The sequence below is a fragment of the Triturus cristatus genome, chromosome 10, assembly GCF_964204655.1.
Source record: "Triturus cristatus chromosome 10, aTriCri1.1, whole genome shotgun sequence".
Taxonomy (NCBI): Eukaryota; Metazoa; Chordata; class Amphibia; order Caudata; family Salamandridae; genus Triturus; species Triturus cristatus.
This window is the reverse complement of record NC_140593.1, coordinates 334,160,237-334,177,985: the sequence shown is the minus strand read 5'-3', so window position 1 is coordinate 334,177,985 and position 17,749 is coordinate 334,160,237. Positions and strand designations below refer to the sequence as shown.

Sequence of the window (17,749 nt, the reverse complement as noted above, 5' to 3'; positions counted from 1 at the left end):
CGGAATAAAGGTTCCGAAAGCTGCAGAGGGGCTCTGCTCATGCATGGGCACCCTCTCACATGAAACCCAGAAGCCTGCCTTCAGGATTGTTAAGGCCTGCCATAGGGGTGACTGATAGGTTTACATGTGCAGTGATATGGAGAGATATAGGTAACCTATATCTGAGTAAGGGGTGCATACACCACCTTACACAGGCTGCTGTAGCAGACCTGTTGTGTCATTTTAAATGGCTTCCCAGGGGTGGCACAATACATGCTGCAGGCCCTGGTAGGCCTCTGGGGTACCCATGCCCTGGGTAGATAGTATACCATATACTAGGGACTTATAAGGGTACCCCAGAATCCAATCTGGAGTGTACCTATAGTACATGCAATCAATTTAGAAAGGAAGCAACTAGGTTGGGGCCCTGAATAGCAGGGTACCAGCCACACTAGAGTCGAAAAACAGTGAAACATCAGCAAAAAGTGGGGGTAACCATAATAAGCAGATCCTACTCTCCTACAGTGGACACCAGTGACAGCCCGCCTGTGAAGCACAAGATTTACAGGTTGACTGACCGGGTAAAGGCCAGCATCAAAGAGGAGGTCTCTAAGATGTTGGCGTTAGGGGTGGTCGAGCCTTCCAACAGTCCTTGGGCCAGCCCAGTGGTCTTGGTCCCAAAGGCTGCTGCGCCCGGTGCCACTCGAGAACTGCGGTTTTGGGTGGACTAACGTGGGCTCAATGCCGTCACCAGGACTGACGCACACCCCATCCCCAGAGCTGGTGAGCTCATCGATCGGTTGGGAGCTGCCAAGTTCCTCAGCACGTTTGATTTACGTCTGGGTACTGGCAGATTGCCTTAACCGATGGGGCCAAGGAGAGGTCAGCATTTTCAACCCCCGAAGGACATTACCAGTTCCGGGTGATGCCCTTTGGGTGGAAGAATGCACCTGCCACATTTTAGAGGTTGGTCAACCAGGTGTTGGCTAGGCTGGAGGATTTCAGTGCTGCCTACCTGGATGACATTGCAGTGTTCAGTTCCAGCTGGGAAGAACACTTGCAGTACGTCGGTGAAGTGTTGAATTTGCTGCAGATGGATACCATTCTGGCTTGGGAGAACCCCAAGACCCAGACAGAGGTGAGGGCCTTCTTAGGACTCACCGGGTACTACCGGAGATCTGTTAAGGGTTATGGCACCATCGTTGCTCCCTTAACAGAGCTGACTTCCAGGAAGCAGCCCAAGAAGGTGATCTGGACTGAGTCCTGCCAGAAGGCTTTTGATGCGCTGAAGGCCGCCATGTGCATGACACCCATGCTGAAGGCACCCGACTTCTCCAAGGAATTCGTCGTGCAGACTGACGCTTCAGAGCATGGTGTGGGAACGGTGCTCTCACAGCTGAACGAAGAGGGCCTAGCCCAGCCTGTAGTCTTCCTTAGCAGGAGACTACACCCAGGGAACAGAGGTGGATTGCCATAGAAAGGGAAGCTTTCGCTGTGGTCTGGGTACTGAAGAAGCTGAGGCCCTACCCCTCAGGTGGTTAATGCAAATGAGGGGTGAGAATCCAAAACTGGTGAGGTGGTCCATCTCCCTACAGGGATTGGACTTTAGGGTGGAGCACCGTCCTGGCACAGAACACGCCAATGCAGATGGTCTGTCCACTATCTTCCGCCTTAGTGAAGAGAACTCCCAGGAAGTTGGGTAGTTCTCCCTACTTTCAGCTGGAGGGGACATGTGTTAGATTTGGCATCTTTTGGCATGTTTCCCCTGAGTTTTTGCTTTCTGCCTTCCCGGTTTTGACTCTGTTTTGGCTGGCGTAGTGTTTCTGCCCACTTTTCTCACTGTTGATCAGTGGTAAAGTGCAAGTGCTCCTGTGATAAATTGTGTTATGGATTGGTGTTTCCAGGATAGGGTATTTGATTTACTTGTTAGTCCCTAGTAAAGTGCACTGAGTGTGCCAGGGCCTGTAAATCAAATGCTACTAGTGGGCCTGCAGCACTGATTGTGCCACCCAAGTGAGTAGCCCTAAAAAGGTAACTCAGACTTGCCATTGCAGAGTTTGCACGCAGTTTGTAACTGCCATGTCGACTTGGCGAGTGCACCCACTTGCCAGGCCCTAAACCTTCCCTTTTCTACATGTCAGTTACCCCTAAGGTAATCCTAAGGTGCCTTTGTGGGCAGGGTGCAGTGTATGTGAAAGGTAGGACGTGCCCTGGTGTGTGTGGCATCCCCTGATAGTGAATTACAGCCCATTTCGTTTTTCACTATTGCAAGGCTACCTGTTCCCCATAGGACAGAATGGGAAGTTTGTTTATAACATCTTATAAACATAACTGGCCCTGGGAACTAGGTGGGAAAATAAAGTTTAGTATGCCTGAACTTAGAATCTAAAAATGCATCTTTTAGTGAAAGTGGTTTTTACGTTCTATGTTTGAAAATACCACTTTTAGAAAGTAGGTATTTTCTTGCTCAGTCATCCTGTGTGCCTCTGCTGGAACGTGGATTTCCCGTCTGGGTTTTGGATGAAAGAAGGCTGGGGAGTAGGAGTGGCTCCAGACAGTCTAGGTAGGGTCAGGAAAGGACTGAATAGACCTGGGCTGCAATGGGGGAAAGGGGAGGAGATTTCCTTGCACCTCAAAGGGCCTGGTCTGCCTCTGACAATGCCGTCCCCATCTCCTGCCCTGACATCACACCAGAGAAGGCAGAACTGGTTCTGGCTGGGCACAGACACTCTCTGCCTAAGAGATCAAAGGATTTGGGGATATAAATGTTGGGGCCCAGACCCCTGAAATTTATAAGTCTTTTTGATCAAGAAGACTGCCAAGAAGACGAGCTGGAGAAGCTGTGAGGAGGACCTAACACTTTGCTGTGTGCTTTGGCCATGTAAAGGTCAATGAGCTCACACTGGTGGAAAATCGATTTCTAAGGGATCTAACTAAACTCCCACAAAGCACACCACGTCTCCCTTTTCTCCGAGATATGGGATTAAACCTGATATCTTTTACTGTGTAACTGAGACCTTTGCTGCTCTGGCATAGGCTCTGGTCCACTGAAGAATTGGAACCCTATAGGCTCCCCCTTTGGCAACTCCTAAGTACCAGGGGTCATCTATGAATCACATGGTTGGCCTACATAAAGAGAATGTCTTAGACACTTGGTCTCCATCCACTCTAGGACTCTCCCGGTGAAGCCGCTGAAATCCGAAAGCAACTGATCAAGGATAGGTGTAGGGAACACCTATTGGGAGGGGAGCTTAAGAATTGCAAGTCAGGTAGCTTGACCGACCGATTCCTAGACCACAAATTCACCCCAGCTTATGAAGCTTCTCTTGATACTGTCAAAGGTTACATGCCAAGATAGTTGTACCTAAAATCTAGATATGGGTCCCTTCCAATTTAAGGGTTCACTGCCAGCTGGGGAATCAGTGCAGGGTTGAGCATCCTATGCCCAGCATGCAGATTTGTTTCTCAAACTTTGCACCACTTCCTTCTAATTCTGCCATGCCTATATGGTTCCTCGCAATTAGTGTATTATACCTGTGTGCCAGCTGCTAGGAGTCAGACAATATGAGGTTGCTTTAAGAATTTATATGGATCATGGATCCGAAATAAACAGTTTTTTCTCTCTCTCTCTCTCTCTCTCTCTCTCTCTCTCTCTCTCTCTCTCTCTCTCTCTCTCTCTCTCTCTCTCTCTCTCTCTCTCTCTCTCTCTCTCTCTCTCTCTCTCTCTCTCTCTCTCTCTCTCTCTCTCTCTCTCTCTCTCTCTCTCTCTCTCTCTCTCTCTCTCTCTCTCTCTCTCTCTCTCTCTCTCTCTCTCTCTCTCTCTCTCTCTCTCTCTCTCTCTCTCTCTCTCTCTCTCTCTCTCTCTCTCTCTCTCTCTCTCTCTATATATATATATATATATATATATATATATATATATATATATATATATATATATATATATATATATATATATATATATAGCAAAAACAAGGAGATCATGGTACTCCCAAGGTCCGGTGCACTCACGGAGTATGTGTCGGCTATAAAACATCCGCAGACGCGTTTCTGGCTCTTGCCGTCATCAGTGCGGAAAAGCCGTCAATAAAAACATCTCCTCGCCTGCCGCTGTTAGAACGAAAACTCTGTGAGTGTCCCACATATGGTGAAGCACTCTAGCTTTGTATAAGCCACAACCAGAATAGGTCAACAGAGTCCGTAAGCGACGGTTCAGCAGCCCAAATTGAATCCAAAACACAGTATTCCACCTGGGGCCAGCCGAACTCGCAGCGGGTGCAACCGGGAAGTGGTGGTGGAAACCACTTATTACACAGCAAAAACAAGGAGATCATGGTACTCCCAAGGTCCGGTGCACTCACGGAGTATGTGTCGGCTATAAAACATCCGCAGACGCGTTTCTGGCTCTTGCCGTCATCAGTGCGGAAAAGCCGTCAATAAAAACATCTCCTCGCCTGCCGCTGTTAGAACGAAAACTCTGTGAGTGTCCCACATATGGTGAAGCACTCTAGCTTTGTATAAGCCACAACCAGAATAGGTCAACAGAGTCCGTAAGCGACGGTTCAGCAGCCCAAATTGAATCCAAAACACAGTATTCCACCTGGGGCCAGCCGAACTCGCAGCGGGTGCAACCGGGAAGTGGTGGTGGAAACCACTTATTACACAGCAAAAACAAGGAGATCATGGTACTCCCAAGGTCCGGTGCACTCACGGAGTATGTGTCGGCTATAAAACATCCGCAGACGCGTTTCTGGCTCTTGCCGTCATCAGTGCGGAAAAGCCGTCAATAAAAACATCTCCTCGCCTGCCGCTGTTAGAACGAAAACTCTGTGAGTGTCCCACATATGGTGAAGCACTCTAGCTTTGTATAAGCCACAACCAGAATAGGTCAACAGAGTCCGTAAGCGACGGTTCAGCAGCCCAAATTGAATCCAAAACACAGTATTCCACCTGGGGCCAGCCGAACTCGCAGCGGGTGCAACCGGGAAGTGGTGGTGGAAACCACTTATTACACAGCAAAAACAAGGAGATCATGGTACTCCCAAGGTCCGGTGCACTCACGGAGTATGTGTCGGCTATAAAACATCCGCAGACGCGTTTCTGGCTCTTGCCGTCATCAGTGCGGAAAAGCCGTCAATAAAAACATCTCCTCGCCTGCCGCTGTTAGAACGAAAACTCTGTGAGTGTCCCACATATGGTGAAGCACTCTAGCTTTGTATAAGCCACAACCAGAATAGGTCAACAGAGTCCGTAAGCGACGGTTCAGCAGCCCAAATTGAATCCAAAACACAGTATTCCACCTGGGGCCAGCCGAACTCGCAGCGGGTGCAACCGGGAAGTGGTGGTGGAAACCACTTATTACACAGCAAAAACAAGGAGATCATGGTACTCCCAAGGTCCGGTGCACTCACGGAGTATGTGTCGGCTATAAAACATCCGCAGACGCGTTTCTGGCTCTTGCCGTCATCAGTGCGGAAAAGCCGTCAATAAAAACATCTCCTCGCCTGCCGCTGTTAGAACGAAAACTCTGTGAGTGTCCCACATATGGTGAAGCACTCTAGCTTTGTATAAGCCACAACCAGAATAGGTCAACAGAGTCCGTAAGCGACGGTTCAGCAGCCCAAATTGAATCCAAAACACAGTATTCCACCTGGGGCCAGCCGAACTCGCAGCGGGTGCAACCGGGAAGTGGTGGTGGAAACCACTTATTACACAGCAAAAACAAGGAGATCATGGTACTCCCAAGGTCCGGTGCACTCACGGAGTATGTGTCGGCTATAAAACATCCGCAGACGCGTTTCTGGCTCTTGCCGTCATCAGTGCGGAAAAGCCGTCAATAAAAACATCTCCTCGCCTGCCGCTGTTAGAACGAAAACTCTGTGAGTGTCAGAAACGCGTCTGCGGATGTTTTATAGCCGACACATACTCCGTGAGTGCACCGGACCTTGGGAGTACCATGATCTCCTTGTTTTTGCTGTGTAATAAGTGGTTTCCACCACCACTTCCCGGTTGCACCCGCTGCGAGTTCGGCTGGCCCCAGGTGGAATACTGTGTTTTGGATTCAATTTGGGCTGCTGAACCGTCGCTTACGGACTCTGTTGACCTATTCTGGTTGTGGCTTATACAAAGCTAGAGTGCTTCACCATATGTGGGACACTCACAGAGTTTTCGTTCTAACAGCGGCAGGCGAGGAGATGTTTTTATTGACGGCTTTTCCGCACTGATGACGGCAAGAGCCAGAAACGCGTCTGCGGATGTTTTATAGCCGACACATACTCCGTGAGTGCACCGGACCTTGGGAGTACCATGATCTCCTTGTTTTTGCTGTGTAATAAGTGGTTTCCACCACCACTTCCCGGTTGCACCCGCTGCGAGTTCGGCTGGCCCCAGGTGGAATACTGTGTTTTGGATTCAATTTGGGCTGCTGAACCGTCGCTTACGGACTCTGTTGACCTATTCTGGTTGTGGCTTATACAAAGCTAGAGTGCTTCACCATATGTGGGACACTCACAGAGTTTTCGTTCTAACAGCGGCAGGCGAGGAGATGTTTTTATTGACGGCTTTTCCGCACTGATGACGGCAAGAGCCAGAAACGCGTCTGCGGATGTTTTATAGCCGACACATACTCCGTGAGTGCACCGGACCTTGGGAGTACCATGATCTCCTTGTTTTTGCTGTGTAATAAGTGGTTTCCACCACCACTTCCCGGTTGCACCCGCTGCGAGTTCGGCTGGCCCCAGGTGGAATACTGTGTTTTGGATTCAATTTGGGCTGCTGAACCGTCGCTTACGGACTCTGTTGACCTATTCTGGTTGTGGCTTATACAAAGCTAGAGTGCTTCACCATATGTGGGACACTCACAGAGTTTTCGTTCTAACAGCGGCAGGCGAGGAGATGTTTTTATTGACGGCTTTTCCGCACTGATGACGGCAAGAGCCAGAAACGCGTCTGCGGATGTTTTATAGCCGACACATACTCCGTGAGTGCACCGGACCTTGGGAGTACCATGATCTCCTTGTTTTTGCTGTGTAATAAGTGGTTTCCACCACCACTTCCCGGTTGCACCCGCTGCGAGTTCGGCTGGCCCCAGGTGGAATACTGTGTTTTGGATTCAATTTGGGCTGCTGAACCGTCGCTTACGGACTCTGTTGACCTATTCTGGTTGTGGCTTATACAAAGCTAGAGTGCTTCACCATATGTGGGACACTCACAGAGTTTTCGTTCTAACAGCGGCAGGCGAGGAGATGTTTTTATTGACGGCTTTTCCGCACTGATGACGGCAAGAGCCAGAAACGCGTCTGCGGATGTTTTATAGCCGACACATACTCCGTGAGTGCACCGGACCTTGGGAGTACCATGATCTCCTTGTTTTTGCTGTGTAATAAGTGGTTTCCACCACCACTTCCCGGTTGCACCCGCTGCGAGTTCGGCTGGCCCCAGGTGGAATACTGTGTTTTGGATTCAATTTGGGCTGCTGAACCGTCGCTTACGGACTCTGTTGACCTATTCTGGTTGTGGCTTATACAAAGCTAGAGTGCTTCACCATATGTGGGACACTCACAGAGTTTTCGTTCTAACAGCGGCAGGCGAGGAGATGTTTTTATTGACGGCTTTTCCGCACTGATGACGGCAAGAGCCAGAAACGCGTCTGCGGATGTTTTATAGCCGACACATACTCCGTGAGTGCACCGGACCTTGGGAGTACCATGATCTCCTTGTTTTTGCTGTGTAATAAGTGGTTTCCACCACCACTTCCCGGTTGCACCCGCTGCGAGTTCGGCTGGCCCCAGGTGGAATACTGTGTTTTGGATTCAATTTGGGCTGCTGAACCGTCGCTTACGGACTCTGTTGACCTATTCTGGTTGTGGCTTATACAAAGCTAGAGTGCTTCACCATATGTGGGACACTCACAGAGTTTTCGTTCTAACAGCGGCAGGCGAGGAGATGTTTTTATTGACGGCTTTTCCGCACTGATGACGGCAAGAGCCAGAAACGCGTCTGCGGATGTTTTATAGCCGACACATACTCCGTGAGTGCACCGGACCTTGGGAGTACCATGATCTCCTTGTTTTTGCTGTGTAATAAGTGGTTTCCACCACCACTTCCCGGTTGCACCCGCTGCGAGTTCGGCTGGCCCCAGGTGGAATACTGTGTTTTGGATATATATATATATATATATATATATTTCCGCAAAACGGCCCACTTTGGAATTCCAGGCGCTCTATGGCGGTGCGGATGAGGTACGGCAGGGCCAAGCCGTTTGTAATTTCACCTTCGTTTCCCCAAAGGGGATTCCCCACGCACTCACGGACAGAAGCCAAACTTAGCCAGTAAAGTTTTCAGTTGTATTCCATTTAATCCATTAATTCACAGCGTGCCAATTCAAGTAAAAGGACTCTACGCGTTTCACCTCCCCTGAGGCTTGTTGAACAAGCCTCAGGGGAGGTGAAACGCGTAGAGTCCTTTTACTTGAATTGGCACGCTGTGAATTAATGGATTAAATGGAATACAACTGAAAACTTTACTGGCTAAGTTTGGCTTCTGTCCGTGAGTGCGTGGGGAATCCCCTTTGGGGAAACGAAGGTGAAAAAAAAAATATATATATATATATATATATATATATATATATATATATATATATATATATATATATGTATATATGTATATATGTATATATGTATATATATATATATATATATATATATATATATATATATATATATATATATATATATATATATATATATATATATATATATATATATATTCCTCCTGCTGTCGGCGAGTTTCCCTTTCGGGTTGCCTGACCACAAGTGCTGCCGAGCAAGCAGCGCTTCGCCGTGTGCTGCAAATTCTATAACTCCCTCTCATGCAGGAAAACCTCGGCACTCCAAAGTAGTTGCTCAAAAGTATTTATTCGCCTCCTGGCACCTTTGTCAGACTAGGAGCTTTTAACCTCTGTATGCTATATGGATCATGAATCCGAAATCAACAGTTTTTGAAAAGTTTGGAATTAATTTAATGTTACTCTGTTGGACTTGGCCTTTTTGGCAGGTTCACCCCTAAACTTTTTGCCTTAAGTTCTGACATGGTGTTGGTGGTTTTAGGCCTCTGGGCACCTTAGCACTGTGGTCCAGCGTATAGTGCGTGCGCTCACTGTGTTACATTTGTAAGGTTAGCCTACCCTCCCATAGGAATGCATTGGGGATTCCCTGCTAAGTGTGTGTCAGTGGTAATTCCTTGTATGAGAGGAGCAGTGTGGTCAAGTCTAGTATATATGAATTTGTGAGAATAAATGCTGTTAGGATGACTGGTGGAGAAATGCCACTATTAGAAGTTGGCCTTTCTGTGTGCTTTGTGTTTGCCTGCCTGATGTAAATTGCATGTCTGGCTTGGGAGTGACAGGGGCTGAGAGGTGTGTGTGGCTCCAGGAGGGGCAGGGTGAGTCAGCGCTGGGTTGAATAGGACATCTGTGCTGGGATTAGTGGGAGAGGTAATCCCCCGACTCTGAATATGATGGCACCTGCCCTAGTGAATGCTGGCTCCGCTCCCTGTGGTGTGTCTGATCACCTAGCCCCCACTTGACAAAGGGTAAGAGAAGCTTGCAAAACAAAGTGCTCCAAATCCCCCCTGAACCAGTTGCATCTAGTTCCCCCATGCCCTGCACTACAGATAAAGGAGTATGTAGTATAAATATAGGGGCTGTGACCCCATGAAAATGCTCAGTTCTTGTTCCTGAATACTGCCGGGGCGTGCTGCTGCTGGGGCCCTGGAGAGGCTGCCATGAGGGCTTGCCTCCCTGGGCCCTGCATTGCCCCTTCATCTCAACTGACTTTTTTGGCTGCTTCTACTGCCTGTGAGCGCTTTTCTTTCATAGTCCAGGACCTCCAGGACATTTGCTGCCTTTTGCGCCCTGAGAGCGCTGAAATGTGGCTCCTGGAGCTTCGCAGCGCCGAGCTGCACATTGCCCTGAGGGAATCCCCAGCAAAATTGCTGGGATTGAGCGGGTGCCCACCCTGCATTCACCTGCTGCTTCGCGGGTGCCCACCCCGCTTTTATGTCGCAAATTATCTATATAGTAATGGTGGGTGCTCACCCCGCTTCTGCTTTTTGTTTGACTGAAGAACGAGCCAACCCCGCGTTTCACCGCCGCAGCCCGAACTGTTGCAGAAGTCCTCTTTGGGCCGCTCTCAGCGCGACCTGGAAGTCAGGCAACCTTGCCTGGGCGTGGTGCGCGTGGCCAGAAGTGACCAGGGCTCCAGTGAGCTATGGGAGCCCCGCGGGTAGGGGAAAGTCCGGTGGGAGCCCACCCCGCCTTCGTGAATGCTGCGTAGAGCGGCTGGAGCAGGGCTCCTGTGAGTAAGACGGAGCCCTGCGTGTTGCTGCGGCGCCGAGAAGAGAGAAGTCATCTGTAGCCTCACGGGCTCCTCAGGAGAGCGGAGAGCCGGTCCCGCAGTGAGGGAGAGCCCCGCGTCCTGCAGAGTCCCCACAGAGTGGAGAATGGCTGGAGGGGGAGAGACGAGGTCGGGGCACAGTATCCGTACCCATTTCCCGAGCGGCCCCCGCCTGACATAAGGCCGCTCCAACGGTGGGACATCTTTGTTGTTAGAGCCCATGGAGGCCCAGAGGGGCCCCTACCTCTCGAGGCACATTTCCAGTGCTTTGGCTATATTCCCAGCTGCCTCGCCTGACAGTGGGCAGCTGCAACGTTTGGCGCAGATGTTTTGGAAGTCCCTGAATGGGACAGGAGGCACAGAGGTGCCAAGGCGTCATTTGATATTCACAGCTGCGCAGCACTTAGTGCCAGCTGCTACGTTTAGGCCACAGTTCTTTGGGGGCATCTTTGAGAGAGATAGGAGTGAGATGCACTTCTTTGCCCCAGCGCAATTACGCGCTTTTGGATATTGCTGCATTGGCAGCGCACCCTGACTTTTGGACATAGGGCATTTGAGCCCTAGAGAAGGCCAATTGGACAGGGGGGTCAGTGATTTATGTGATGTTAGGAAATTGGATTCTCTACTGTGATTCATGCCTCTAAATTCATTTGGGGATGAGATTATGTGCGTAATGTGATTATGCTGGTGAGGTTATTTCCCACTGTGAGTTTTCCCCCTAAAGTGAGTTATGTTTAGGAGGTTAGGGTCCAATGCGTTTAGACTTATGAGATGATTGCATAATGTGTTTATGCTGGTGTGGTTGGCGCCGAACGTATTTCACGCCTAAATTTGATATTGTGCATGATATGGTTTATGTTACAGGATGATGCTGAGTACAGTGGCTACTAGTGATTACTGATTGTACGTTTATGTGATGTCCTACTTTTACTAAGTTCACTTTGTGATGGTTCTGACAGTAGTCCATGTGGCCCTGTCATGTGTATATAATCCCCTGTAAATATTACCCAGTGCGAGTTGGCACAGTGTATATTGTGTGATTACTATTCTAATGAATTTTATGATAATACAAAGGCTATTTTTGATATTATCTTGTGTGGAGTTCCTTTTGTGGTGTGCCTAGTATGTTGTTGGTGTGTGTGTGTTGCACAAACGCTTTACACATTGCCTCCGGGATAAGCCTGACTGCTCATGCAAAGTTACCAAGGGGATGAGAAGGGGTTATCTTTGGCGTGTAACTCCCTTGCCCTGACTAGAGTGGTGGTCTCTGCCTGGCTTTGGTGCAAGCCTTAGCCAACCAGAGATCCCATTTCTAACAAACTCTAAATTTAGTTAGTTGTAAATTTACATTAGTTTGATTATTAATAATTAGATTTATGGTAATCAGTATTAAAATAAAAACAATATTATTGAATTTGAACTATGCGGTAATAACAAGAAATATTTAATATACCATAAAAGTATATGTCTTAAGCTTTTTTTCAGGTTAATGTATGATTTTTTTATTTTTAGACAAAAAGAAAAGGCAAATTTGGTTTTTTAGAGGCTACAGAGATTTTTTGGGGGTTAAGGGATGGGTAGTCTTTAGGGGCAGTAAGCTGTTTTTAGGGATCAGGGATGGGTTCTGTTCAACGTGGGAACGGTTTATGGGATTCAGGAATGGCTAAGGTTTAGGGGCAATAAGGAGTTTTAGGGTCAACGATGGGGAGTATTCAGGAACAGAAAGGGAATTTTAGGTTTGAGAGAAGGGTAGTTTTTAGTGGTAGAAGTTTTTAAGGTTACAGTATGGCTAGTGTTTAGAGGGAGTATGAGTATTTAGGGTTTGGAAATTGGTGGTGTTTACGTTTTTTGCGGTTCAGGGATTAATGAGTCTACGGGTAATAAGGAAGTGATCAGAGATAATAAAGGTTTTTTAGGGTTGTAGGGAGGGTAGAGTTTAGTGTTAGTAAGGTTTTTAGAGCAATAGGTTGGGTAGTGTTTAAGGCTAGTAAGGAGGTTTTAAGGTTCATGGATGGGTAGTGTTTAGAGGTATCAAGGAATTTTTAGGATCAGGGATAGGTAATGTTCAGGGATAGTAAGGAATGTTTAGGGTTCAAGATGGGCAATGTTTAGAGCGAGTAAGGGTATTTGGGGTTCTGTAATGGATAGGATTTACTGATAGTAAGGTTAGTAGCAGTTATGGGTAGTAAAGGGTTTTTAGGGTTCAGGCATGGGTAGTTTGAAACTTCACATTATTAAATAAACTGAATTAACTAAATATATTTGTATACAATTGTATAGTAAAAATAATAAAATCATATGAATCCCCCAAATAAATAAAGCAACACAATATGAAAAAAGAAATACATTATCAGTACTTGGCACCAATGTTATGTGTTAGTAATCAGTAACCTTTTGAATTCTGTGCTGTTCATATTACTTGAGAATGTAGCAGATTATAATTCCTTCACCAAAAGCAATACTCCCTGCCTGTGGGTTGGCAGGGAACCAACAGTGGCACCTTACTAAATGCTCCTAGGCAGAATCTAAACCCACGGTGTGAAGAATGTAGTCCTCTTTTCTACCTATGACTGTCAGAAGTAAGGCTATGGAAAACACAACTGTTATTCACCCCAAAACGAGATATGTTTTTTTTCTTTCTATTTTTTTTAAAAGGTATGTATCATTGTTGTGATATTATTTCTTATTTTTCAGATGCCAGAGACAGCAAAGATTGGTCAAGACTTCACCTGCAGCTTTACCTTTATAAACTCTCTGAGCATCCCTTTGGAAAATTGCAAACTCCATGTAGAAGGCTTGGGTATTTTCAAATTGGAAACCTTTGACCAAGGGTAAGATGAAACCTGCAAAATAAGCCATTAAAATCAGTATGAAATAGTAAAATGAGCATCACATTCTTTTGTGTTTCTGCACAAACTACATAGTGTTATACCACGTAATTATAACATACCTTTCCACTCCCTGTTGACCTAACAGCAACCTTTCGAGAATGTGCTGAAAAAGGCTCAACAATGTGAGATGGATGCAAACTTTAAGAGAGCATACTAGCCATTGAATGGGCCTAAAACAACCCATATATTCTGGTACACTTGCAGCACTCCTAAATGACATTGCCATCAAGTGTGAAGTAGTACACCGTCTGTGGTTATAAAAGCACTTTGTAATCTTTTCTTCACTATATCAGCAGTTTAATTGTTTTCCAATACAGCTATTATAGGTCATTCAGGATTTATACATATATTATAACCATGTTAAAGCCAGAAGTTGCAACAGAGAGTATAATTATAGCATTTAATTTGAAATATTCATTGGCCAACAAAGATTTGGCAGGTATTTCTCCTCACACGTTGAGGAATAATAAAAATTAATTCGCGAAAATAGAAGAAAGAAAAATAGAGGATATGGTATTGAGGTAGAAATGGGCAGCTGGAATGGCAGTCCTGTAACAATAACACTGGTTTGCTGTCATTTGGAGCACAGCTATCCCATCACATTTAAAATTCACCATCAATGTTACAATTTAGGAGTGGCAGTCTGTGAGCTAGCTGCATGACACAGAAACCACATGTATTAAAGTAAAAATGGTGGTACCTTTTCTTTTTTTGGATTACATTCTTTATTTTTTTTTAATCCGTAGCAAAACTTATAAATCAAAAAGCTGTACAGTATAATCAGTTATAGTGTAATAGACTTATATTTGGTATCATACTGGTAATATACATTCACAAAACAAAGTATGTATTGTAATATAGAACAATAGTGGCACTTTCAAAAAGGTGGCTAGTGTATGACCTTGTGGTACCTTTAAATTTCCCCCTGCTTTACTTTGCTTACATTGATGTAAACAGAATCAAACTAATAGATAACGGATCCCAATATATTTCACATTTATAAATATCTTGCTGGCAGTTCTTTCTAGCATAAAGTATAGGCAACAATAGATCCACCTATTGTATTAATCTGATTTGTGCTATTAAACCATTATGCCCAAAGTGTGATTGTGGCCACTCCCTACCCTGGTTATATATTTACAAAGCATAAAACAGCTACAACCTTGATATCTTGCTCCCAGGAACAATATAGTTTATCAGTCCCTCATGGAATATAAACCAATCTATGAACATAGATTGCATTACAACTGTTAACTTATTTAAAACCTTTGCTGGTGGGGGATTTTAAAATCCGGAGGGTTTCCTTCACACGACTCCTTACAAAGGCTCTGGAGGACACTACTCATGCACATAATCTCACACTATTAGGCATAATCCCATCACATTCACAAGGTCATTGTTTGGAACTTATTCTAAGGATATAAGAATGGAGGTCTGTGAGATATACACTGTTGCATTAGCTCATATTTGTTTGCTCAAACTCCAAGTTTCCTAACAAAACAAAATATTGCTAAAACGTACTGCCCATGTACATATTTACCACCCAAAGGTACTGATTGTTTCTTTTGAAATGGAAGCAGCTCTATCTGCAGCACATGACAATCTGTACAATTAATATAATTCGGTGAACTGTATCTTTGACAACTTCTTTCATACAATGTCAGAAGGCAGTGATAAAATCCCACCACTGTAAATTAAAAGACCAAGAAAATCCTACCACCATAAAGTAACCCAAACCATCCCCCAATCATGGTCCCAGATGTGCTGAAATGAAAAAACATTATAGGTGCCTTGAGATCAGATGGAGAAATAATAAGCTGCAAAAAGATCATACTGAGCTTAAGAAACTTAATCGCAAAAAAGAGATTTGTCTTGCGATAAGGTATATTTGAGTACACATATTGACAAAGCTACTGTCCACCAACTGGAACAAATAACAATGCTGCTACAAGCGTCTTCTGATAGCCAGATATTCTGACTTTAAGATATTTTGCACCACTGACAGCCATGGAAAGGAAAGGCTTGAAGTTTCTACATGCGAAATTCTAGTGAACCTCCGAATACAGGACACTACACTTATGTCTAGCACTGTGACTCATAATTTCTTCCGAAAGGAAAAAAAACATAAATGCAACAGCATTCTCAGTACACTTTGAGAACATAACTCTCTGCCCAAGAACAAAGAGTCAACAACAAGGGAAATGCCTGTACTGATAATTCTTTGTAAATCAACTCATACAGTTGTCCATAAATCCAATACCGACAACTAGAAGATTCAATCTAAAAGATTTAATTTTTAGCTTTTTCAGAAATTGAAATTTCATTTTACATTTCATATTTTATCAAACATTTGTACACATTTGTCCACAAAAAATATATAATAACCATACAGCACACAATGAATGACCGTGACTACATACATAAATAGTGCAAGACATTTAAGACAAATCACTGACAAACCCAACATAAAACAACAACTTGTGACATAGTGGTATTATCCTTTTGCCAATATATTTCCAGAGTCAAAACAGTTAAAGAAGAGACCCTACGAAAAACCAAAAAATGTTCTGTCTTAAATGTCTTGCACTATTTATGTATGTAGTCACGGTCATTCATTGTGTGCTGTATGGTTATTATATATTTTTTGTGGACAAATGTGTACAAATGTTTGATAAAATACGAAATGTAAAATTAAATTTCAATTTCTGAAAAAAACTCTGAAAAAACTAAAAATTAAATCTTTTAGATTGAATCTTCTAGTTGTCGGTATTTGATTTATGGACAACTGTATGAGTCGATTTACAAAGAATGATCAGTACAGTCATTTCAGTTGATTCTATTATGGCTCAGCCTTGCTGATTAGAGCCAAACCCTGTGTTGTTAGACAAGAACAAGGAGTGAAAGAAATACTACAGTTGACTCAACGAAGGCAGACTGTAATCAACACAGGCTGGATACCCTCTGATGGTCCTGGTAAAACATTTCTATCACTGATCATCTGTTACAAGAGATGACAGCTTTTGCCACCTAACTCTGGCTTAGAAATATAAACCATTCTTAAAAGGCAACCAGGAGCCTAAACCCATAAAACTTGCCTGTACTGTCAAGCAACCACCATTAATATACATAATCCAAGTGACCTAATCTCAAAAAGGGCAGGCAACATAATCCTGGAGGACTTTAATATAGTCCATTCCTATGAGTCCTGCTTTCATCCATCCCAAAATTGGACACCATCAGCATTATAAATTCATTGACAACAGTAGCACAGGAAGTGGATGAAAAGTGTCTGCACAAGGTCAAAACAGGACCTGTAAAGAAATGTATAGCAGCCAGAAAATGTTATCTGAGCACGCTTTATCTCTCGTTCATCTTTTTCCCATCACTCTAATAAGCGTTGCGACCAAAAAACACATTAAGAGCACCAGTCCGGTCACTCATGCACATCAAATTGCTTTTCACATTTAGGTACACAGTATGTATAAACACCCTTCCAACTAAGCATTCCCTTCGGAATAGTGTGCTGGCTTTCAAATAATGCACTTCAGAGCCTCACAGTTGGGTATAAACCATGATATAGATTCATTTGCAATACAATATGCCATTCTTGTAGCCTCACCTCTTGCTTCCTGTCAACTCCAAGAGTGGTTTATAATGCACTGTAACAAGGGTACCCCTAATTTAGCTTCCTATATCAGGGTCTAAAACAAATATTTGAGAGTATATATATATAGGAAACTCATTCAAACAAGACAAAATGTTTTAAAAAAGCTGACAAAGACAAATGTATTTAGCTGTGCATTGTGTTGTCATAATGACCAAATATGACCCTAGAAACAACTCAATGATTTCTCTATTTTTATTTTGTTGTTTATCAAATTTCTTCTTTATGTACATATATACAATATATCAATTCTTGTCTCTTTCAGTACTTTTTCTTATACAAACTATTACTCTTGTAAATACTAAATCATTGTATATTTTGATTGGGCAATTTCATTCCGTTCAATCTTGGCCAAAAAAACCTTTTTAAACATGGCTCTATTAAATTTAGTTAATCAATCACATTACAATTGATATCAACAGAAATGTTCATTTAAAACATGGCTTTATTAGATCTCTCCAAGAGTGGCTCCCATTCTAGTGGCATATTATGAGCTAGATCTGACTCTCTTACAATTCATGGTTGCCAAGAAGTTAATCTACTACCAGTCCTCTCGCACAAAATCCTTCCTTTTTTGCTGACTCACTGGTCAGCACTCATCCTTGCAATGGTTTTCAGGCCAGAATTACTGCAATTGAATCAACACAATGCCAGGTGCTACCATGCTGAGGAAACCTAAACAGAGCATACAATCATGCTGTGGTCTGCCACCAAATAATAGTTGACTGTCTGGCAACTAATGTACAAGCAATTTGGCGCACAACCTTACATTTCAAAGGCTCTACCCTAAGGAACCCTCTCCCTCATCCCCAGACTTAAATCAG

The 17,749-nt window shown here is 44.4% G+C and overlaps 1 protein-coding gene across 1 annotated transcript in view; it reads left to right on the top strand.

Annotated features, from left to right (window-relative positions):
* TGM4 (transglutaminase 4) overlaps positions 1-17,749 on the top strand; it is a 185,259-nt gene that overhangs the window by 157,248 nt on the left and 10,262 nt on the right. Inside the window, exon 13 of the mRNA XM_085631544.1 lies at positions 13,065-13,201. Coding sequence (XP_085487670.1) covers positions 13,065-13,201 — 137 coding nt within the window. The remainder of the gene's footprint in view (positions 1-13,064; positions 13,202-17,749) is intronic.